Genomic DNA, 23,963 nt, shown 5'->3' with positions numbered 1-23,963 from the left:
ACATGAGTAAGTGATCCAGGTATGAAAAATGAGGTAATGCATTCCAGGCTCATTAAAAACTCTTGGCTACACCACTGATTTTGACAAAGTGCCAGCATAGCTTGACCTCAGCTCTGGGAAGGCCACTATTTTTTTTTTAACACCCTCCCTATAACAACAAATCTTCTGCATCAGCCAGAGTATGTGAATGTAGGGAACAGTGTTATTGGGAGGTTGAACTCCCTGGACCTCCAATGATAATCAAACTCTAAAAAAGAGGTCATTTTACAGTAAGTGACCTGCTAAATTCAGGTACCCCAAAACAACAGCCATTATTTCTTTATTTATTCATGGCATTATCGGTGTGGATGTAGCTCAGGTGAGGCTGACCTGATAACAGGGAGATGGTAAGCCCTGTAATTACTTCCCCATCCTGGACACATAGGAAAAGAAGGTGGCAGGTGAATGTGCTGTCTTGTTGTGGCAGCCCATGTTTTTCCATTGTAAACAGTGTTAATGGTCATGGTTGATTTTGGCAGCTCCCACTTTTGGGTATTTATCTTTCCCCTGCATAGAACTTGCCTTTCTTGGGGTAAAACCAGAGCTGGCGGGACTTCTTCTAGGCAGTGAGGTGTGGAAATTCGCCTTTTTCCCGTGTCCTGCTGAGCAGGCAGTGTCTGTGAAAGTTGATCAACTGAGGGTGGTAGAGAACAGTAGCCACAACCTTAGTGAATTTTCTGAGCAAGTGAACAGGGTAGCTGCCCTCTCCCTCTCCTTCTGGCCTATCCCAATCACCTACAATATCCTGATGTTTGCACAGACTGGTGAGAGTGCTGCAGGGGAAGAGGTAATTTTTGAGCAGTGAATGCTCTTTCTTGGCTCCATGAACAGAAAGAACTTCTGGCTCGGAGGAAACAGCTAGCTAGTGAGCAGCATTAGCCTTGAGCTCCTCTTTTTTCTGTTCTCTTGGTGGGTCAGAGCCTACAGCTGAGCTTATCAGTGATTCCTGGTCTTTATTTCTCTGCACAGATGCCTCTGAATTGTCCTTGTTCAATTACTGGAGTTTGTAGGCAGCTTGTGCAAGAAGAGGCTTTGGAAGCATCTTCTTATTGGGATATGTTTAGACAGCAAAGATTTGCCAGTCTTCATCTACAGATAAGCTAACTCATGCTGTGCATTACACAGGCTTTGCATTTAACCTCTCAGGTGTAGCAGTTTGCAGTAAAAACTGCAATGTAGGGCATTGCTGGTGTTTTGGCAATACAGAGCCCAGCCACAATCTGGGGACTCCTCCAGGCCCAAGAAATGTTCACTGGTACTTGTGTGCATTTTGCTGCTGGCTGTGTTTTACCTGGCCACACCTGAAAGGTTTGCCAGGATTCAGCAGGTAGAAGGAGTGGGAAAACACCACACATTGGCAAAAGGCAATCACATTGTCAATTACACAGGAAAGGAGATTTTTTTTACTGGTACTGTGTTGTCTCTCTCGTGCTCCTGTTACAAGCACTCACACCAAAGAGGTGGCAAATAACGCAAACTTTTTTTCTGTACTTATTTATTCTTTTTTTTACTTCAATTTTCTTTGCTTATGCTCTTGCCTTCTGGGAATGTGTAAATTATCAGGCCTCACTGCCACAAATGCTTTCAGAAGATGAATTTGAAAGCCATATGCACAAACACATGAAGAAAGTGAATCATTTTGGATATTCTTAGGTAGTCATGCCAGAAGTCCTTCTCTACTAGAAAACAGAAGAAAATCCATAGGATACTCACTTAGCTGTCCAGTACATACTGAACATCCAACATCATCAGGAAAACTGAATGTGACTAAGCCACAAAATGTATAAAATTGCTTTAAAATAATTATGAATAACAAATTCAAGACACTTGCAGTGTGCTCATGAATATGTCAAAAATTAAACAAAAGATGACAAAATTGAAACATGAATGTGACTTGTAAGTTCTTTCTTCTGTCCTAGTCATATTTCCTTGCTCACACGAACAAAACGAATGTCACTGAAATGCAATAATCTTCAAATAATGTGTTTATTTATAATGGTTTAGGGAGCAAATATTAATGACTTTGTTTCAAGTGTGACTTGGGACTATGTCAAATGTTTTGGGTTTTTTTCAGAGTAGATATTAGATGCCAGGACCTTCTCTTCTCATAATAATTCCTGTTGCTGCTTTCAGGATTAATTGTGTGTCAGATGTGGAGTGGCATTAGGTGATTTAAAACCATACCATGGGGCGTGTGGCATGGTCCTTGTGTGTGCTGCAGACAGACCTTCCCTGCTGCAGCTCCTGAGCCACAGGGAGAATGCAAATACCCCATTTCATAGTGGGTTTGTGCCAGTTCTGCCGTGGAAAGCTCCAATTCAAACAGTGTTTATATGCAAGCTCAGTATACCTGGAATTCAGGAACAAATGCCTTCTTGCTGTTAAAGCTTTTAGCAAAACATTAGCAGTGCTTTATAGTGTGATGCAAAGTACAGTGCCAAAACTCAGGATAACAAGTGTGTTTGAAAAACATTGAGCCTCGAACTAGTTCCTTTATTTGTTAAAAAGTAAGAACGGAATGAAGGAACAAAAGAAAGGACGAATAACTCCCATGCAAGTATATTTCATGGTAGCTCAGCCACATCCCTCTTTGGCCATTGGTTGGGCCAGGCCTGGGGATCCTTTCATTCAAAGGTTAATCTTTTAATATGTGTGCCAAAGTGTAGTAAATTGAGGGAACATTTCTGTTTCCTTCAGTACCTTTTTAAAGAACTCAGTGACTGCTGAGGCAGACCGTGGCTAAGGATCTGCTCCGTCCCATCCAGGTCGTGTGCCAGAAAAATCCCTGTAGGCATCAGGAAGACATCAAAGCTTGAGCGGGGTTTATAAATAAGGCAGGGCGGCGTGGCCAGAGCTGGCAGCCGGCGCTGGAGCCCTCGGAGCTCATCCCACGCTCCCGCCGAGCCGCTCATCTCTGTTTGGATGAGTAATGGAGCCGCTGGGGGAGGGGATTTGTAAGCACGGAGCAAACACTCGCAGCGCTCGTTTTGTGTGAGACTGACATCCACACCACGTTGAGACTCCCAGCGACGTGGTGTGCAGTCACATGCTGTAGCATTCATGAGTTCAGATATAAATCAGGCAGATGTTTGTCGACTGGAATGGGTAATAATTTCTTTCTCTCTTTGTTTGATTTTGCATGTTAGCCTCAGATGACAATTTCAGAATTGCTTTCTGCAGTACTTTTCAATAAGCAGAATGTGCTTCACTGGAGATAAATGGAGATATTTCTGTGGGGAGATATGTGTATTTTTAGATAGACACAAATATGGACTTACTCCCATATGCACACGCATATATATATACTCATACACATAAAGATTTTTTTTTACCTTACACCAGCATGGGGGAAGAAAAAGGATCTTTTTATTTTAAACCCAAAGCTTTTCTTTTTCTCCGAACAGACCAAATATGAAAGTGCTACTCAAACTATAAAATCAAATTAGCACCCTTTATTGTGTTTGCAAACTAATTAAAATGTAAAATGTCCTGAAACCACTGGCTTACTGTGTAACAAATGAAAGATTAGAAACAATTAGAAGACACTCAAGAGGTTTGTGATGTTTAGATTTCTGACATTGTTCTAATCATCCCTTTAAGTTACCTAAAAATTAAAGGTTTAAAGGAAATTATCTTATTTGGTACAGTCATTAGTTAATGATTGTTTATCATTTTAAATGTTGCCATAGTAGTCCAAGGCTGCTTTTTAAATCTGAAAGCAGAGGGGACATGTAATAATGAGCGAACATCTGCTTCATCTATTACTTCTATATATGATCATAATTTATGTTGTAATAGCACTATTGAAAGATGAGTGTGATATTTTTTATGATGATCCATATCCCATTCCTCGTATGGCTCAGCACAGCTAGGATTTAGTCACTGTGTTATTTCAGAGCTGTTTTATCTTAAGAATTGGACAAAACTGAAAGTGATTCACATTAATTTGTATGTGTGGTATGTAACCCTTATGAAACAATCAATCACTTATTTCAGTACTTGTCAACTTCCAGAACTAGTTGTTAAGGGGTTTTTTTTGATCCCTTTCAAGACTCAGGGGTAATTTTTTTATTTTTTTCTTAAACTTTTTTAGAAAAACTTTGACAAAACTGACAGGATATATAAACATTTCTTGGAGCTGTAAGGAATTTCAATATTTCAGAGCATTTCCAGTGCCAGATGTTTCCCAAAGTTGGAAATAGCAGTTAGTACTCTTGCTTGAAGATTAGAAATAAAGGCAGCAGGGTGATTAAAGTTGCCTGTTAATATTAAATTTTGTTCTTTTTTGTACCAGGGAGAAATATTTGTGCTTTCTCTCTGATTCCTTGGGAGACCAGTGTTTGACTTAATATTAATTAGTTATGTGAAAGTAGAATAGATTAGCCTTGGGGGATATTCTATAAAAATGTATAGTGTGTCAAGATGTAACCCATAGAGGATGGGAGTCTCATAATAAGCATTTACTGTAGACAGATGTGTACATTTCTGTGAGTGATTGTAGTGGAATTATTTATTATGCTTTTGGCATAAATCCAGTAAGAAGACAATGTGCTCAATGTGCTCAAAGTTAAGAATCCAGTATAAGACAATGTGCTCAAAGTGTTCTCCATTAATTTTCAGCACCAAATCTTAAAGGCAGACCGCGCAAAAAGAAGCCATGCCCACAGAGAAGAGATTCATTAAATGGCATTAAGGATTCCAACAATAATTCTGAAAGCAAAGCTGTTGCCAAGGTAAATCACTTAATAATACTCTTTTCGGCACTCTTCTGTTTTAGATACAACCCTGCCTTTGTTTCCCAGCATGCGGTTTCACATTTAGAGTGTAACTTATTTTCTTGGGGAGGTAAACTTAATTTTTTCAATAGTTTTATTTTTCACTTTAAATCATGCCTGTGTTCAAAGTTACCAGCAATTATAATCACCTAACAACCTAATGCTATCAGCTTGTTGGTAACTGGTAGTGCTTAAGCTTTCTTGGCATCTAGTGTTAGTTTTCACATTCTGTGACACACAAACATAGTGTGTGACAGTATCTAGGAATTAAAAATAAACCTGGGAGCAGCTCACCCTGTTACAATGTACTTCTAAATATAAGTTTGAAGATAAACAGACTATGAAACAAGAGCTGCCTCAGTAATGGTTTCTAAGAAGCAAACACAAAAGACATTACCCTGATGTTAAGATCTCGACATTTTTTAATTGGAAAAAAAATAAAGGCAGGAACTCAATATGAAAGGTTAAAAAAAAATCTGGGCTGTTTCTTTAATACTGCTGAGCTGCATGTTCCACAGTTTGCTGAATAGTGCATGCTTTTACAGAGTCTTCTGTGTGTGCTGCAGTGCTTAGCCCATACTGCAAGTAAAAATTGGATCACTGATTAGTGTTTATAGACTTAATCTCTAAGATATTTGTGGGTTTGTGTCCTTTCCTTAAAATATTTTAAAATGGAGTTTCTGTGGTATAAATTGCATCCTATTTTGTATGTTGTCTGAGTGGTTTTAGACAGGAATTTAGTTTTCTCTTAAAAAAAAAGAGCAGCACAAATGGCTCCTTTCAAGATGATTTAATTAGAAACTCTAAGGTGCAAAGATGGAAAATTACTTAAAGCAATAGTTGGTTTTTATCTGAGACAGAACTTTGTCGCTTATACTTTTAAGCTAAACAGCTAAAGAGATTTGCATATACTGAATTTTTACACCAGCTCCTCCCAAATCTATTGTTTCAATAAATTAGATGGATGTGTATCTGAAAAACACTTCCATTGCTGTGACCATCTCTTTAGGAAATCCATTTGCGTTGGTATTGTTGTACACAGTGAATGTCCTGGGAGATTAGGAGGTTAAAGAGGTCAAGTAGGAGTGTTCTGCTCTCAGTTTCTCACAGGAAGGCAAATTAAATTCCACCTCCTCCTCCCTAGGAGTTCAGTTAAAATTGTGCCTTCTGTTGATGACGATAAAAGAGGCTGAAGTTCATGATGAAACTCTGCCCTTAAGTCATTGTTTCTCTTCTTTTTGGGCCCTATTGTGCTCAGTTGGAGTCTCTACTATTGTATTAGACGGGCATGGTAAGAGGTGATGGAGCCTGGTGTGTTGAGTTGCAGGGTCCTGCCAGATACCATAGAGTTTGTCTGAATGTTTTCTCTGTGAAAGAATGTGCAAAATCCATTGTGTGAAAATGTCTCAATTTGCCTCAATTTCCCCTTCCCCCAAGCCATTTTTCATGTCAAAATATTGCCAGTGCACTGTGGCATGGACCATATTGTCAAAGCACCCCAGACTGTAGCACAAATAGCTCTGCCTCTTCAGCACCTGATATATAGGTATTAGATAATTAAAAACAACGGTAACACTTCATACCAAATTGTTTATCCTCTCTGTTTATCTTTGGGTTCACTTCTAGTCAGATGGGAGGATATTTCAGATAAGAAGTAATTCCACCTATTTATCTAGTCATACTGTGCTCATCATTGTGCAGATATTAATAGCATTAATTATCTTGGCCAGCTTAATTTCATTATAAATAATAGACATGCTCATGATATAATGTCCTTGCATGTAGTCACACTGACTTCACTGTGGCTCTTCACATCAATCTGTGTCTCAGGGCTATGGATACACTTCCCTGAGAGGGGGACAGTGAATCAAACCCTGCATAGCAGATGTACTGCACTTTGTACAGACCCTGCCTCTGCCTTACTGGGGACAAAGGAGAAGGGTATTTGAGGAAGGAGAGAAATAGAGATCCACCTACCATCTTGTCATTGCTGGGAACTGTTAGGATGTGGTCATCTGAAGCTCCATGTTGGAGTTCACCATTGGTTATCCTCCTCTGTGTGCTCCATGTCTGACTAATGCTGACAATGGGTCCATGGAAAGCAGGATTGAACACTGCTCAATGTGAATGGGATTAATCCACTTCAGGCAGATGCTGAAGCATTTAGCAGTCCTGGCTATATTCTTGTTGCAGATAAAATCCCTTCTGACCAGAAGTTGTGCAGCTTGCATTCTCAGGTCCTGTCACTCAGTGTCTGCAGCAGCCTCATTTCTCACTGGTGGGCGATGGCTCTGATGGAGTTGCAGTGGCTGAATGGTTTGGGTTGGGAAATGGCAGAAGGGGCATTCCAAAGGCTGTGGTTTTAAGCCTGTCAAGACCAATGCAAGCTGCATAGTTGTCATGACTTGCTGAATTTCATGTTCTCTACTGCCAGTGACTAGAAAGCTTAATTCTTAAAACCAACTTCTCATCAGGCATGTTTGTCTTGAGCTATCAGCAGATCATTTTGAGGGTTTCACAGTTAACCTGACAAGGAAAAGTGTCTGGTTGGTAGGAGCATTTCTGGATCAATTCCAGTATAGGTGACTTGTTAGAAATAGAGTGATGGCGTCACAGGTAGTGTGGTCCTGGACCTGCAGGTGCTGCCAGGGAAGGTGGGTCTTTTGTGTGCCACTTCTTTTGCTCTGTTGATCTCTTTGGTGGTCACTGCATCAATTTTAGTGGCTCCTGGGGAAGATGCCAGGGGAGTTCCCTCCACAGCTGGAAAAGGAATACAAGTCCATCTGCTCCACAGAGGAACAGCTCTCCTGGAGAGGGATATATCAAGATCTTCCCTTGAAACATTCCTCGGACTCTGGAGGCTTTCATACTTGATGCATCATCAGTACTGGACAGGCTTTTGGAACTTGGGGGCTCCAGCAGATGTCCCTCATTGTTCCTGCTTCATCTTCCCAGAGAGTGTCCCCAATTCAAAGTGTGTTCTAATGCTTCTTAAAACTGGCTGATCTGACCATTTTGAGGAACTGAAAGGATTAATTTGTTAAACATGGAAATTGTCCCCAAATGAATCTATTAATTACATCTCCTAGTGCAATTGCTGAAGTAAACCTCTCACTTCATTTGTGTGACAGGATCTGGGAAATTAGTTTAAAAGTTGCCAGGATATGCTTTTCCTGTGGCCACAGGTGGCCTGGCATGCTCTCGGACTTGGAGATTTATTCCGAGTGCCTCGACCATTATCTGATGGAAACTGTAAAGTGCAGATCTGTTGTGGTCTGTGTTGTGTGTGACCTCTGGCAGGAGAAGACAAACACACAGTTGTACCCATGAGTGTTCACTGACCATTTGGTCATGGATCATCCACCTCTGATGGAACACACAGCAGGAAGATGGTCAGATGTTCCAGTGCACCTCCATCTTACCCAGCTTAACCCAGCTGTGGCCCTGGGTTTGTGTTTTGAAAGAGAAGGGCAGTTGGTGGTGCTTGGAGCAAATCTGGTATCATTCTCACTGATTTTGATATGTTTATGCTGGATTTACACTGGTGTTACCCAGAATGGCATTTGGCCCTTTTTGTTCTCATTGATCATTGGTCATGGCATTCATCCATATTGCCTGTCAGATGGTGGGGAGGTTCCAGAAGTGAGGTTTGGGCCTTAAGTGCTGAGCAGATGCAGCATTGTAGCCTTCACCAAAGCTTTGTTGAACCTGATACTGCTTGGAGTCAGCCCATTGCATTTTGACACCTCTTGAGTTCCACAGGGGCTTTGACCTTGCTTCTCTGTAGACAAAGAGAAGAAGGTTGTGTGTACCACGGGTTTTTCCCACTCCTGGTAGCTTTCTTAACATTACTTTGCCTTTGTCTCCTTTAGGGTAGTATCCCTTGCCATTAGTTTGCTTGCACAGCTGTGAGCTTTGATTTCACTTAGAGTTCATGCCCAGGTTGTCTTTGTAAACAACTGCTGATAGTTCTGAATTGTCTGGTTTGAAAAAGAGAATCCAAGCAAGTGGGTGAGAAAACTGCAATATTGTTCCAGTGAATTTGTTCCAAATTTGCAGCTCCAATTAAAAGTCCCAGAATTATTGAAGTCATGCATTCCTTTTGGGGTGTTAACCCAGTCTTTGGTGAAGCATTGAAACCTATGATAATGTAATCTAAACTTTGGAAGCTGCTAAATAATTTTTGTGATATGCCAAAGTAAATAAAGTCAAGGAATTACAGTGCTGACCTGAAAAGTGGATGAAGAAGTTCAAAGTTCATTTAATAGGGAAAAAAAACCCTGTTAGCTCCTCTGAGTTTTGGATGAAACCCACGATCTTTACAAAAGTTTAATCAACAAGCATATCTGTTTCTAAAACGCAAAGGATGGTGTCTTGTGCTATAGGAAGACAACATCTCTTTGAACTGTACAATTGGAGAATATCAAGCAGTACACTGGACATACTTCAGCAGCAAGTGATCAAGAAAAATCCCACAGGAAGTCCATTTCCCAGTCCCTGCTGCATTGCCTGGGAGGAGTGAGACAACTCCAGTGGCCAGTATTGGAGGTTTTTCAGCAGCATCAGTTGCCATGGAAAATTGTGACCACTTGTCCACTCTGCTTAGGAGCTACCATTGCTTTGTCCAGCATCTGTGGAAAACTGTGGAGCAGATCACCTGAACTCATTACTCTCTGCAAAGTTAATACCTGGAGCAGTATAACAATTTTGCTTTCCCTGAGCCTGAAATGCCAGAGTATCTTTTATTAAGATAAAATAACCATATTGTGGTTGTGGTCTTTCCAGTGATGTTTGTTGTTTGTTTACAAGCACTTACATAATGCTCTTCAGAGCAGTTGCTTCCAAATTGTCAACAAGTATCCAGAAAGCACCTGGTTTAGAAGTGACAGTTCTGAAGGAGGGCCCATGGGTTGCTTGACCAAGAGCTCCTGCCTTCCTGCGCAGCAGGATACTCTACTTTCCTCTGGTATCCTCCTGAAATACCAAGTCATGGCTCTTAGAGCCTCCCTGCTCCCCCTGGGAGTACAAAGGACCTGTCTTGGATGGGGTATGGAAGGCTCCTGACAGCGCTCAGAAGCATTGAAGGGACAGTTCAAATCCAAAATACATATAACCATCTCCACTACCTTGTAGTAGAGAACTTCCAGTATTTCACTGGAAATTTATTGATCCCATGGTCCCAATGTCTTGGTCATGTACAGCTTGTAAACATCAGGTTTCTGCTCTTTTTTTTTTCTCTTTTTTTTTTTTGTATACATACCTTAAGTGAACGCTTGATTTGTAATTTGCTTCATTCAGTGAGAGGATTATCTTAAGAGGGACTGCAGGATTAAGCCAGTCTCACTGGGTATTTTTCCTCATGTATGAATACTGAGGAGAGGTGAAGTGGTTCCAATTTATTGATTTCCTGACTGGCACACATCTGCTGGGCAGTCCAGTGGAACACCTGGAGCTCTGCATTGGGGATGCCAGTGTCTACCAGGAAAGTGTCCAGCTACCAGCCTCTGCCTTCTGCTAAATACGTAGGGCTCAAGTTTAAGCAGATGCTCAAATACACTTGACTTGAGTCCATGCTACAGCAGAACCTCCATTCGTGTGCTGAGGGCTCTGCCTGGATAAAGCTTGTCGTGGTTTGCATCTGTTTTGGTGGGCCAAAGGAGAGAAAAATGTGTCATTTCAGAGCTGGCTGCTGAGCATTCCTGGAAGGGGCTGAGCACCATCAGCTCCAAGGGTTGTCTACAGGAGTTGACAATGCTCAGTGTCAATCCTGGAACAAGGGTTATTATTAGACTTGCTAGTGGCAACTGTATGTGAGAGATAGAAGCTGTGACATAGCAATGTATAGTCATAAAAATGCAGATCTGGAGAGCATTACCAGTGAGTTATAATGATTTAAAGATGTGGCTGTTTAAAAATGTTGTGACTAAGATTCAGAACAAGACATTTAGCTCTATAAATAGCTTCCTTTGTTTCCCCTCAAATACAGTCGCATGGTTTGGCCTTCATTTTTTTTAAACAATCCATTCTGCTAGGAGAGGGTATTTATTCCTTAAGTGAAAATTAAAGGTTACACAGATCTGATATGACATCTTTTCTTTTCCCAGGTAAAATGTGAGGCTAAGTCAGCTTTGCCCAAACCCAAGAGTAACAACAGCAACTGTAAGAAAGGCTCAAGTGAGGATAAATCAAAGATTGCCATAGGTGAAGAATGCAGAGCTGATGAGCAGGCTTTCCTTGTGGCTCTTTATAAATATATGAAAGAAAGGAAAACACCAATTGAACGAATACCCTATTTAGGTTTTAAGCAGAGTAAGTATCCTTTTTCTCACTTTCTTGTTGACATTTTAGAATGGTTTGGCTTCTCTGGAGAAAGCAATTGCACACAAAGCCTATTTTAAAGCCTTATGGATGGGGAGGGACCATGTTTATCTCTACACATTTTCCAGTCGAGGCATTTCACTGTCTTATGCCTAGATTTGCATCTCTTCCTTCTGGGGTAGTTGCTGCCGGATATTTATAGGTTTAAATCCGCTGATTATGACTAGAAATAGGCATGTTGAAAACTCTCTAGTTTTCTGTTTTGTAAATCTGCAGCGTCTGTAATGCCTTTCTTCTGAGTTAATAATATGACGTATCTTTATTGTGCCCAGATGTTCTTTATGAATGGACAAATATTAAAGGAAGACATTTAAAGGTGGTCAAGAAAGGCACAAAAGGGATCATATTTTTAAGCCCCAAAATGTGTTTCTAGTTAATAAATTACTGACTTTGGAGAATAAAACCAGACTGTATCTGCTTAATACAGAATGCAGTCTTGAGAATTGCTTTGGCATGTACAGTTTGTAGTGCCACAATCTGTAAATTAATTGTATGTGGAGAAGATACAGTTGAAACTGAATTTTGCATAAATATTGCAGTACAATGTAGATCTTTCACAGTTTACAACAAAAGCTGTAAATGGGGGAATTTCTCCTCCTTATCTATAGATTGAATGATACTTTATTTCCTTAAAGGGAAAACGCCATGGATTGAAATATTATTTACTCTAATTTATCTCCTAGATTAAAACCATGTGTTATTTTGATGAAGAATGTCAAACCTGTATGTTTTACATAACAATTTACATACCTAATAGCAATTGGCACTGATTGCAACAGGCCTCCAGCAGCCATTATAAACTTATATAACTCAGAATGATTACAGTGTTTGTCTGAAAACTGGCTGCTTGAAATGGGAGTAAAATTAATGTACTATGAACAGCTTCGTTGCATTATGCATTGGTTCAGATTAAATCAAGGCCTAAGCAAAGCTCTTGATAGCTTTGAAGCAGTACAAGGTTCAATGAGGCTTTCAGAACATTTTGTGTTGAAGAAATTTTTTATTTCTCCCCTACCCCCCCATATTATTCTGCATTCCATCAAGCATGGAGACAGGGTGGGCTCAAAAGACAAGCTAAACTATTATTTCTAAAGTTGCCCACTGGGGGTAGGGTCTGCTGCTAACATTTAGCTGAAATACATTGAAACTTGCCTGACATTCATTATGAAGTTGGGGCCTGATCCGGCAAATACTTAAATACCAAAAGTATGCCAAGAAGAGCAGAAATGTTTGCAGGATGGGGCTCTGTATTTGTCCAGCAAGGCTTGTGCAAACATTGCCAATATAAATAGGTTGTTGGGAAGAGGCAGAACATAGAGTACAGCAGAGCATCCCCCCATGGAGAAGGAGATCCCATTCTCCATGGTCCACAGTGTTACTGCTGACCTCAAGTATTTGTAGTGTGTCTGTGGGGAATCACTGTTGGTGGAATTGTGCATACACCTTTGATAGGACTGACATGGATTTTTCTTCTATCAGTTAAATTAGCTAAAATAAAAATTTAAATTAAAATTAAATTAAATAAAATAGACACCAGCAAGCAGTGACCCCATGGGACAGGGGGCCAGGATGAAAAGCATGTGAAAGGAGAGAAGTTCTGCAGGAAATAACAACTCTCTCCCAACACATCTTTTGAATTGAGTTGCCTCTGTGCTCTGACCCCACAGCCACAGGCAAGGCACAACCAGCCACAGCACAATTTTTCCAGTAATGCTCATTCGTGCTCCATCTGGGTTCATTCACGCAAGGCCGCTAGAACGCAGCTTATTGTTCATTGATTATGGAGCCCATTATCTGAGCTGCAGTAAATATTGGATATTGTCTAATCAATAGGCCTGCTCTGTGAGCCAGTGTGTGGGGCTTGCTTGCTTGCTAATGAAACCAGTATTAAACAAATAATTAAAAGTAACATTCTTCCCAGTGAGTAATTTTTATTATCAAAGTTATGGAAACATGCTACAGTCATTATACCGTGTCTCTTATCAGCAAAGTCAAATGAGCCCATTACCTTTGTCTCAGTGTATTTTTCCAGTCCTGTTAAGGAATCTCTAAGTGTGTTCTCTTATATGTAATTAAAAATATATATAGTATGGGCTAATATTTACTCTTCAGATTATGTGAATACCTCTTTGGAAAATGTTTCGCAGGAGCTTTTTCAGGGACTGTGAGCTTTTTTTTCTCTATTTTTCTTTTTTTAAAACTGTTTAATTTACATTTCTTTGAAATATGTTGGCTAATGCAATGCTTATCTAAATACTTATTGTCCCTCTAACAGTTAACCTTTGGACTATGTTTCAAGCTGCTCAAAAACTGGGAGGATATGAAACAGTAAGTGTTTAAGTAACTTAAATGAAATAATTGTGCAATCTAACTTTTCCCTGTTAGAAAAAAAAATGTGAAAGCAAACAATCATTTGCTGCATTTTAGACTAGCTGTACTCATTGTGGGTTTATTGGGCCATTTTTGGAAATGGTCCCAATTAGTTCCAGATCTGGCAAAATTGTAAACTTGTCGTAAAAACTCCAAGTGGAAAACATATGTAACTCTTCTCTGTCAAGGAAATTAGTTAGGTCTGTAATTTTTTCCCATGTTGAGAAAGGGCTATTATTGTACAACAAGCCAAGATTGCATAAAAGAAATTTCACTTGGCAACATCCCTGACATCTGTTCATGTCTAATATGGGAAATGTATTAAAGGCTTTCAAAAGTAATCAGCATTGTCCATTAAGGAATAGTATGCTGCAGAATCTTCTCTTATTCCAAGTGTAAAAGAGCTTTATTAGACAAGGGTCAGTATCACATAAACAGGAAGCTATCAAAGTAATTCAGAAAAGTCTCTGACACTTTTTATCAGCTAACCATATCTGACGAGAGCGGTTTATTTTTAGCTCACAGGAAAATTTGATGGCCACGGATTTTACAGCATGTATTTTGAACCAATAAAATATTAGAGCAACAAACTCAGATTAAAATCTTGAAATGAGAAGAAAGAGACGCATTAATATGGCACATCGAGATGACATCTGTAATAAAAAAACAATTGACATAGGAGGATGTCGTCACTGGAAATATTTTCTTCGCACACAATGATCAGATTAAGTTGTTCAGTTCCTGCCACAGTTAGATGAAAGAAATTATTTTTGCTTTGTTTATGAAGTAATCTGGGACATATCTGTTCTGTAGAGAAATGACAAGAAGAAATTCACTATCAAGAAACTGAAAGTCATTTGAACCAAAATGCAGAACTCACTGTTTTCCTTCCTTGCAATCAGGCACAGTGCTCTGTACATCAGCAGCCTGGGCTGGTTAGCATGGGTGTGCTTGGGATTTTGTAAAACATGAAATCTAACATTCTTTTAAAAAATATATGCTTGATTTGGCTTTTACTGTTGCTCTATCTTTCATTAATCAGCACATACCATGCTTATGTACAGGGGTGTGTGTAGGCGTGCTCATGGGTATGTATGAATGAATAGCTACCATAGATAGATCGTTACAGCAATTATGAGCAGTAATTGCTTGAGTTGTAAAGTGCAACGAAAATGAGGGCTGAAATCTTGAACTTGATCCAGAGCACCAGGGAAGGCCAGGAGGGAGATTGAAGGGAGGGTGGCGTGTTCAGAGTGCTCAGGAAGGCGAGCAATTTTCACAGCAATGTTTCAGGTTTGCTTGAGGGGACTGAGTACAGAAGCAGGGATCCCAAAGTGGTCGCTTGCTGGAGAGGCCTGAGTTTTAGTGCCAGAGGGAGAGGGATGGATTTCAATGAGCTGGAGCAGGTGAGGCTCTATACCTGAGGGAGAACAAGAAGAGGATTGTGAATTTGTGGCCACCAGGCCACAAAGGCAGGTTTGAGAAAGGTGACAGGATGAGAGGGGAAGGATCACAGCCAGAGTAGCTTCAGTCCACACTTGTCTCAAAGCTCCTGTCCTTTTCTCGGTGACAGATGTTCTCTGTTGTTTAGGGGCATTTGTCACCTTGAATGAAAATGTACCAGCAGTGCTTATTCTTCATAGAGAGTAAACTAAGCAATTGCTTCCTATTCAGTAAATGGCAAGGCAAGCAGAGCTCCCACCTCTGACATAGCCCTGAGCCCAGCTTTCATTGGAGAGTGACTGTGTCTGAAATGATGGGTCTGGCCTGTTTCTGTGCTCCTTGCAGGCAACCTGAAGTTGTGAGGACTATTGTGATGCAATTTAAGTTGTATATGGAGCATGAGGTTTCCTGACCTCATTCTCTTCTGTTAACAGTCTCATCCTCGATATGGATCTGCCTTTGATTTAAATTCCCTGAGTATCATATTGATAGCTGTTGCAATACTTTGACCTGTGCACACCCTGGGATTTATTATTTTATGGCCAGTTGATATGCATTGAGTTTGCCAACTGCATTAGCTTGTATATAGTTTATAATGGGCAAACCCTGCTGAGAAGCTTTTGTGTTTTATTTGTTTCATTTTTCACAAGTCAGTGGATGGTAGGGGTGACATGGACCTCAGTTATCAGTTCTAGGATCTTAGGCAGGTCTACTTAGATGCAGAAATTTCAAGTAAGGGCTTGAATTCAATGTTGAGCAGAATCCAGCACTCTCATACATGGTGCTACCATCTATTGATGAGGAGAAGTTGTGGAGTGCAGTGGCTTTGTCAAACCTGCCCTGTTTAATATGCATTTATCAATGCACTTCCATCTGCTGGAGCAAACCATTACAAGGGCTTCATCATCTTCAATTGGTTTTAAAATTTCACAGGTTTCTGGTTTGAGCATTGAGATAGAATGAATTGTAAAGAAAATGATATTTAAAAGTAGATGGTTGACTTCAACATGTGACAGCCATTTTATGAACAGGAAATAGATAAAAGATTGCTTAAAATGACATATGGAGACTCAAAGTAGTCAGATGACAATTTTTAAAGCAGCTTAGAAACCTTCCCTGTTAGAGCAGTTGCAAACTTTACATCCTTTTATTTAGCAGAACAATTATAGTCAGCCCATTTTTAATTTTATCCACTGCCTTGTTCACTTTGTTCATGTATAGGTGTTTTGATGCAGTCTAAAAAACATTATTGAGAAAAAGCATGGATCATTTGTGGTGTTTTTCAGCTTCTGCACAGATTCACAGAAGATTTTTGTGATATTTTTGAGTCCAGTCCTGTCAGTTAAGGATCTAAAAGTGACTGAGAACAGACAGGAATTGGATTTGAGATGCAGAGAACAACTTTCTTAGCCATCTGACTTTCCCCCTGGGGGAATGGATCCAGTGAGGCTTGACAGAGAGCATTACCTTTGTATATGGGATATAAATACAGGATATCTAATAGTGTCAAGTCATGATCGTGTGTCATATTTAAGTGCTCTCCATTTCAAATACTTAAGAGAGTCATTTCTCCTCCATTTGATTACTAATTCTTAGTTAGTTGTCATCTATAACTGTGTAATACCACACTCCCTTGTAGTTGTTGTTGAACAAGGCTTAATAAAAACAGCAATCCATACAAACTGGTTTAAGACTTTAACAGATGAAGCTGTCTCTTTGTAGTTGGTGGAATCATATTTCTCTTAAACAAAGATATGTGAGATGAGCATCTTTGTTACTAATAATAGGAGAGTGCATTGGAAAGCACTCTCTATAGCAGACCTTCACAGTATGAGTGATTTAAAATGTGCCCAAATCACTGGATGAAATATGAGACAATGCCATGTTGTAGGGGACTCAGCTGCAGTGGCACTTAACAGCTATTGCTTGGAATTTTCTCAGTCACCCTAAGTCAAGTGAGTAAAAGGTGCAGAAGTTCATAGATGGGAAACTTCCAGGATTTTCCTAAAAAGTTGTCCTTGGCAAATTATGAAGTAGCATCTTTCCTTCTGAGCCAACATAAAAGGAGTGCCTTGGCATGTTTGCAGAAGGCTGTGCTGCTGAATGGACTCTACCTGGAGATGTCTTAGAAAGATAAAGGATAAAAAGAAAATTAGGTGGAGCTTAACCTTCAGTATGTAGCCGCTTAGATTTTGCCAAAGGTCAGTGGGATCCCATTTAGCTGCTGCCTCCTGGAAGCAACAATGGAGTGCTTTAATTTTTAAAAATTAGTGATTGACGCATACATCAGTCCTGTGTCTGAGCAGGCCCGATGAAACTGGTATATCAGTGGAATGCAAAGCTGACTGGGTTTGTTTCATACAGAACTAATTCCCAGAGCTCTGAAGGGAGCTGTGAACATCACGTACCATGACCAGAAAATCTCCCATAATGTTTGCAGCAGGAAATAAGCAAGAAGCCTTTCACAAGGAAGGGAGCTGGGAGGTAGGATTGCAGTGCAGAAGACCTTAAGATTTCTCAAAGCAGAAGACACCATTAAAAGCATGTTTGTAAACAGCTTTCTACCTTAATAGATAAGATCATTGCTTTTATATGTTTTTTTTTTTTTTTACTACCAGTCACTGCATAATACTGTGCTAATAGAAACCAGATCAGATCTGCTCTTACATCCCTAGACAGGCCAGTCTCTTTGCTTAACTTGGATTTCTCTTGGTTGGAGAAGATTTCACAGAGGCTTTCAAAGGTGCTGGCTTCCAATGGGCCCAGCACAAGGATTTTGAACTGGGAAGAACTTGTATGAGAAAGGCCCTCAGTTTGCACATGGTCAGTAGGAACATCCAGCTTGAGCAGTCCTGCCCTGCATGACAAGAGAGCACTTTCTTCAGTGAAGCATTTTGTTCAGATTGTTTAAGGATGTAATTAATCAGTTCCTTTAGTCCTTTGAAGTTTATTAAGCATAAAAAATAAACTTTCCAGAGCAGGGGAAAACTCAACCCCAGGCTTTGTTAGAATAACAATTGTTTCAGGGAATGTCAAATTTAAACTCCCTCTGTGGGAGGGCACAACTCAGTTAATTGCCAAGGAGCTCTGGTCCATTGCAGATGTAGAATTGGATAGAACTGGGCAAATGTTTCTGAAAATACTGTTATTCTAAGCAGCTTAGAAGAAAGAGACACAAAAAATGATCCGTGGACTTCAAAGGGATTCACTTTTCCCTTAGTTATGTTTACCAGTGTTCCAGCTTGAGTATCAGCTCTTGAGTCAGCTCATGATAAATGAGACTAAGGCTCTAAAGTTCTCCTTTTGAAAATGGAGACTGTGCTTCTCAGTCACATCAGGATGATTATAAGGGGGACTTAGAGTAGTCCTCCTGCTAACTAATCCTTGGTTTCATTTAAAGTTTCTGCTCAGCATCACTGTTCTTAGTCAAGGTTTCAGGTCCTGGACAGCCTTGCAAGCCCAGCCAGGTTGTGCTTGTCAGAGGGCCAGAGCAGAGACCCCAGAGCAGCTTTGTGCACCTTCATTCCCCCATCTGCAGTCCTGCCAGAGGTTTGCTTGCAGCAGTCCTCAAGGGATCTGTGATTTTTTGGGAGCTCCAAGAAGGCAAGGGCTGGTTGGCCACACCTCTGTCCTGTGTGTCCTGAGGACTGGTGGAGTGTGGGAGGCAGGACCAGAGGTAGCTTCCCATCCAGGCATTCCTCCACAACAGGATACCTGGTCCAACCCTCATTTGACTTTTTGGGTTGCATAAGGAGCATCCATTCATATTCTCAGGATGTGATGTTCTTTATGGCTCATTAGGACTCTGGTTCTTCAAGCACTTTAGTAGTAATAATAAGCATGGGTAGCCTGGGGAAGGGACAGCATAAGAACTGAAACAAAACAGACTTAGTATGAACCTTATCATCAGATAAGTGTTTGATTTGTATTTAAGTAACTTGCTTAAATAACTTAAATAACTTCTGTGGAATTTATCCTTGAATTGCTTGAATCCTTGTGCTGGTAGTCTTTGGGTTTATAATAAAGACAGGAAATAAAATTAGTGAATGAAGTCAGTTCATTTAGCTTTATATAAGGTTTAAGATAAAACAGCTTTTTTTTTTTTTTTTTTTTTTCCAAAGTATGTTTAGGCATAAACTATGCTCAGGTGCTAATAGTGAGTTAAAGCTGCTGCTGTTTTCTGGAGAACTCTGCAAACAATAAATTTGAAGAAATTGTAACGTTATCAAGTGATAAGACTCCAACCATGCTTTTGGCTTTAGCAAATGATTTCTGCAAAGGAAGGATTTTCCCTTTCTATTGAGCGAAACAGAAATATCTCTTACCCTGTAATATTTAATGATGGTAGCTATCTTCTCTTGTTTAGATTAAAATTACAGGCTTCAGATTGCAAGTTGTAATATTTGTTCTCTTCTGATTGCTGCCTTTAGCTCCTCAGTAAATGCCATTGACTGCTCTGTGGGTAACTCCAAAGAAGCCTCCAGGGCTGAATATATTAAAATCCACAGCATTCCACAGCAAATGACAAAATTCTCCCCAAATTGCCCCCACCAGTTTTCTACTGGCTTTCTTTATGAGCTGCAGGCAAACAAGGGTGATCTGTTGTGCTTGTCCTGTTCCTGTTTCTCTTCCTGTTTTAAATATAGCAGAATATATAAAATAATGAAGTGGTATTCAGAAACAATCCTTTTGCCAGGTCTTCCATCTGTTATTCTGTATAATCCTAATTTCTGTACAAAAAAACCCCAGAACCATGGTATGCAATTCAATATGTTACAAGATGTTTGTTTTCATCAGCATGGTCCAATAAAGTACACAGCTCAAATATTAACATTGGAGTACGTTAAGATTTCAGTACTATTTGATCTGTATATTTTACAGATATAAATGGATAAAAATAAACAGCTCGTAACATATATAGTTACGGACTATGGTTTTGTGGATTTACAGAATTCTGTGGTGGATTTGGGTTTTGCAGCAGATTTATTTTCTCTAATTCAGTTAAAATAACTATGTAATCATTATTTGTGCTGAATATGGTTTGAGCTTCATTTTCATAATTCACTGTGGGATTTGTCTGCATAACTTCTGATAGTTAATGACCCTGTATTGATTGAGATTCTTTTGTGAGTCTATATTGCTTGTGACTTGATAATGAATCAGTCAGATCACTCCATTTTAGAGAGAAAGAAAATAGACATAGTGTTAACTTACCAAAAAAAAAATACACCCAAAGCTCTGTGTGCTCTATATATTCTGTAGGGGCTTTTATAGTGCTCGTAGTACATGCTGTTCTGAAAGTGTCATATGTGCATTTGTTGTTGTGAAGTCAAATGCTGTAGAATCTGTAAAGATGCAAGATAAAATTTTCCATTGCCATTTTTACAGATAACAGCCCGTCGACAATGGAAACATATTTATGATGAATTAGGTGGTAACCCTGGAAGCACAAGTGCTGCTACATGTACTCGCAGACATTATGAAAGGTAAGATAACAAATCTGAAATGCTTGTTTAATAATGAAAAAATTAATTTGGAAAGCCTTCAAAGCATTTTATAAGGAATTAGAGAAAAAGAGAGAGAGTTATCTTAAAGATATAGTAAATAGTTCCCCAACAGTTTAGTCAGATAATCCATTGTGATTTAAACCAGAGTGTCTGTCTCCAGTGACTAAGTAAATAAAAAAAGCATCTGATTTTTCTTTGGTATAGATCTTAATTTTTGCAACAGCTTTCCAGTTAAAGAAGCTGAAAAATTGAGGAAAACATACTCAAGGAAAAATAAGAAACAGCAGCAAATTGATGAAAACACTTGTCTTCTATCATTTTTTAGGAATACCAATTAAGCAGATTGTGGTTTTGATCAAAGTAATGGGGTGGCCCATAGTGCAGGGTGCTGTTAGTGTTGTAGGTCATGCCGAGCATTGCATTCCTCTTCTTCATGGCATTCCTTCTCTCCTCCCTGCCTGCGAGCTGCTGCCAAACACTCTTTCTCTGCAGCCATTGTTGCTGGTCAGAACTGTTGAATTCTTATTCTTCCCATGTAGATAATAACTTCCAGGGCTTGTGAAGCCAGAACACATGAATAAAATACTGGAGCTGGAATGTTGTTTTGATTTGGTTTTTAGAAACAACTCTTGGGGCTTTTTTTTTTTCTTTTTCTTTTTTTTTTTTTCTTCTTAGACAAGCAAATGTGAATAAAACTCAGCAATTTTCGTCTCAGATAAGTAAAATTCAGTCTCTTGTTCCTGGGCATAAACAAGTCACTTTGCTGGGCTTAGGAAGAGATTGTACTTGCCCATGCAGATGGTGGCACAGCAGAGCTGTGTTCAGTGGGCACTTTCTCTCCTTATCTTAGTGCCTGATGTGTCAGCCTCTCAAAGAGAGATACTGCCATCCTCATGGAGGCTGGGGCATTTGATCATGCTCATTTACAGGGGACATCTCCAGCAGAAGGGCTTGGATGCACAGAGGAGTTGCGTGTAATGATTGCCATTATAAATGTTAGAAGCTTTCTGGAGATTGAGCCAAGCAGCAGAGTGAAGTGAGTGAGTTGCTGTGCATGTCAGATGGAGCTTTTCCCTGCCTTCATGTTGCAGACAAATCTTAAAGATTGTTTTATTGACTCATCAGATTGTGGGTATTCAGCTCTTCCACCCCCCATCATTATAGTCCTGAGAGTCTCAGAGCTTCCTCTTGCACCCAAGCCAGCTGATGGGTTTCCAACTGGCAGTGTGGCTTTTCCCTTGCCAGATGTTCTGTGGGGGATGTTATTTGACAGAGGAGACCCAGGCACACATGAGCATTAGGTCTCTGTGGGTTTGGGTTGCAGAGGGAGCCCTGCTGAAACCCTGGAGTCACTGAGAGAGCACATCTCTTGTAGTTGTGGAAAACTGAATGAGCCATTCACAAATACTCTATGAACCCCTGTCTCTCTCTTCTGCTTTCCTGACAATGTTCAGTGCTAGTGGTTTGGGTGTTTTTTATATGTAAAAGCTTTGCATTGCACTCCCCTGCATAGAGACTTGTGTGTCACTGACTCAGCAGTTACTTGGGTATGCTCTGAAGTGCCACAGAACCCATTGTGCTGTCTGGAAAACCTGAACAGTCCTGATGACTTCCAAACTGAAAAGCCTTTCCAGGCTACCCAAAAGCAGTTCTGCTTGACTTGACCTGGTCTGAGGAAAGTGTCTTCTAGTTTATGGTTAGATTGGTCTTAATACACTGAAGAACTCAAATCTGAGTTCATGGATGCCAGTCGATCATGTAGTTCTGTATGAAGTCTGATATGAGGCAGCACCTAATTTTCCACATCCCTGGCAGGCTATCAAAAGATGGCGTTTGGAGCAAAAAATCTTTCAGGTTAGCCCTGAGCTTACTTAAAATGTTCTTCACTAAATCTGTTCTGAAAAACCAAAACACGTATACAAAAAACCTCAGTAACTCATCCAGTCTCTACTTTTCTAGTATTAGATGCTCTTTTTCCACTACAGGAAAGCTGTATGAAGCCTCAGACTTGAAAAAAAGTAAATGAAATTGTCATGGTTTGTTTCAGCTGGTAATTCTAACTACAGCACCTGTAAATGTAATGCTCATTTATAGGCAAAGTGCTCAGATGACATTTAATCTAAAACTAGAACTGTAGTGCAGGAATACACACACTCATGATTCAGGACACACATACATTTTCAAACTTGAAACTGTACAGCTAAACTGGAAATTGAATTATCTGGAAAGCAAATGCTGAGTAAATCTCCTGATTTTTCCTTTCTGAATCCCAGTGGCCCTTCCTTGCTTACTGGAGGCAGAACAGGCAGTTCCCAGACTTCACTGTCCCTGCTGCTGTTTGACTTAGCCTTGCCATTCATCTCTACAACTGGATCTCAAGGGCGTCCATGTTGTGTTAACCAGCTCTCTCCCAAGAAGAGTTACTGGCTGTTTGCATCAGCTTTAGCATATCAAGGCTGTTCAGGTGGCAGCCACCTTTCAGTGACATCCTTGGGATGCTGTGGAGTGGAATGGTACATATGTCCCAATTCAGGCATTGCCATCCCTCCTTCCTGCCCTCTCCTGTTCTCCTTTGCAAGGCGGAGTTTCACACACAATTTCAAAGGCTGAAAAGGGAGAGAGAGGAAAAAAACCTATTAACAACAACCAACCAATCAACAAAAGCCAAACACAAAATACAAGCACTGGAGAGGGCAGAATTGTCTCTCTGTCTACCAAATCCAGTGAAGAAATACTGCTTTCTGTAAAGGTGTTTATAACCTCTGCAAAGCTACCATGTGGCTGCAGATTCTTGGTACAGCGGATGGCAAAAGCTGGAACAAAGCCAGATTTTAAGGTTTTGGGGAATGTGTTGCTCTGCTCCCTGCTGTTTTGAAACAGGGTTTGTGGTGGTAGCTGCTGGTGTGCTATAGGTAGGTAGAGTGCTTCATTTGAGGCGGTGTTTTCTTTGTTTCCCTGGTAAAAGGGAAAGATAGGTTTTGTGTGCATTTTCAGCTGATTCATTTATCATTAATACAGTTCCTGTTTCCAGTAACTGTTTTCATTTTAAAATAAGGCAAGGCTGCCAGTGTTTCAGTAAGTGTTATATTATATATCAGTTAGACAACTTCTGTTTTATTAATGAGTATAATAATGAAAGTGCGGGTTTCTGAGTAGAAGCAATGAGTGTTTTTATTTAAAGCATAGCAGGCATCATATAATGCCAATGAATACGTTATTGTCACTGTAGGCATGGCTGGTCTAGACCTGCCTCTGATTGGGTTATTCCAAATAGGCCCAAGCACTTCATAAAAATGTCTTTGTCAGCCTAGTTTTTCTTCCAAACCTATTCATCTCTGTCAGTTTTTAATATTAGTACCAGGCTCTTGGCTATAGTCCATTAGTACTGTACTTAATTGCTCATGTTACAGATGATTACCAATATAAAAAGCATTAATGTTTTCCCATCATG

General features: G+C 40.0%; 1 protein-coding gene across 6 annotated transcripts in view; it reads left to right on the top strand.

The window, feature by feature from the left end:
* The window catches only part of ARID5B (AT-rich interaction domain 5B), a 151,733-nt gene that overhangs the window by 112,405 nt on the left and 15,365 nt on the right, over positions 1 to 23,963 (top strand). For 4 of the 6 annotated variants that reach the window (XM_071438618.1, XM_071438619.1, XM_071438623.1 and 1 more), the window contains 4 exons: positions 4,660 to 4,772; positions 10,919 to 11,123; positions 13,468 to 13,520; positions 20,394 to 20,491. In XM_071438618.1, the coding sequence (XP_071294719.1) occupies positions 4,660 to 4,772; positions 10,919 to 11,123; positions 13,468 to 13,520; positions 20,394 to 20,491 (469 nt within the window). Of the gene's footprint in view, positions 1 to 3,124; positions 3,145 to 4,659; positions 4,773 to 10,918; positions 11,124 to 13,467; positions 13,521 to 20,393; positions 20,492 to 23,963 lie in introns of those variants that run through there. The other 2 variants (XM_071438624.1, XM_071438620.1) reach the window with 2 other exon arrangements.

Source organism: Agelaius tricolor, unplaced genomic scaffold (assembly GCF_023055355.1).
Source record: "Agelaius tricolor isolate 1412-34295 unplaced genomic scaffold, bAgeTri1.0.p SCAF_13, whole genome shotgun sequence".
Taxonomy (NCBI): domain Eukaryota; kingdom Metazoa; phylum Chordata; class Aves; order Passeriformes; family Icteridae; genus Agelaius; species Agelaius tricolor.
Note: the sequence above shows the minus strand (reverse complement) of the source record. Positions and strands in the feature narration are given on the sequence as shown.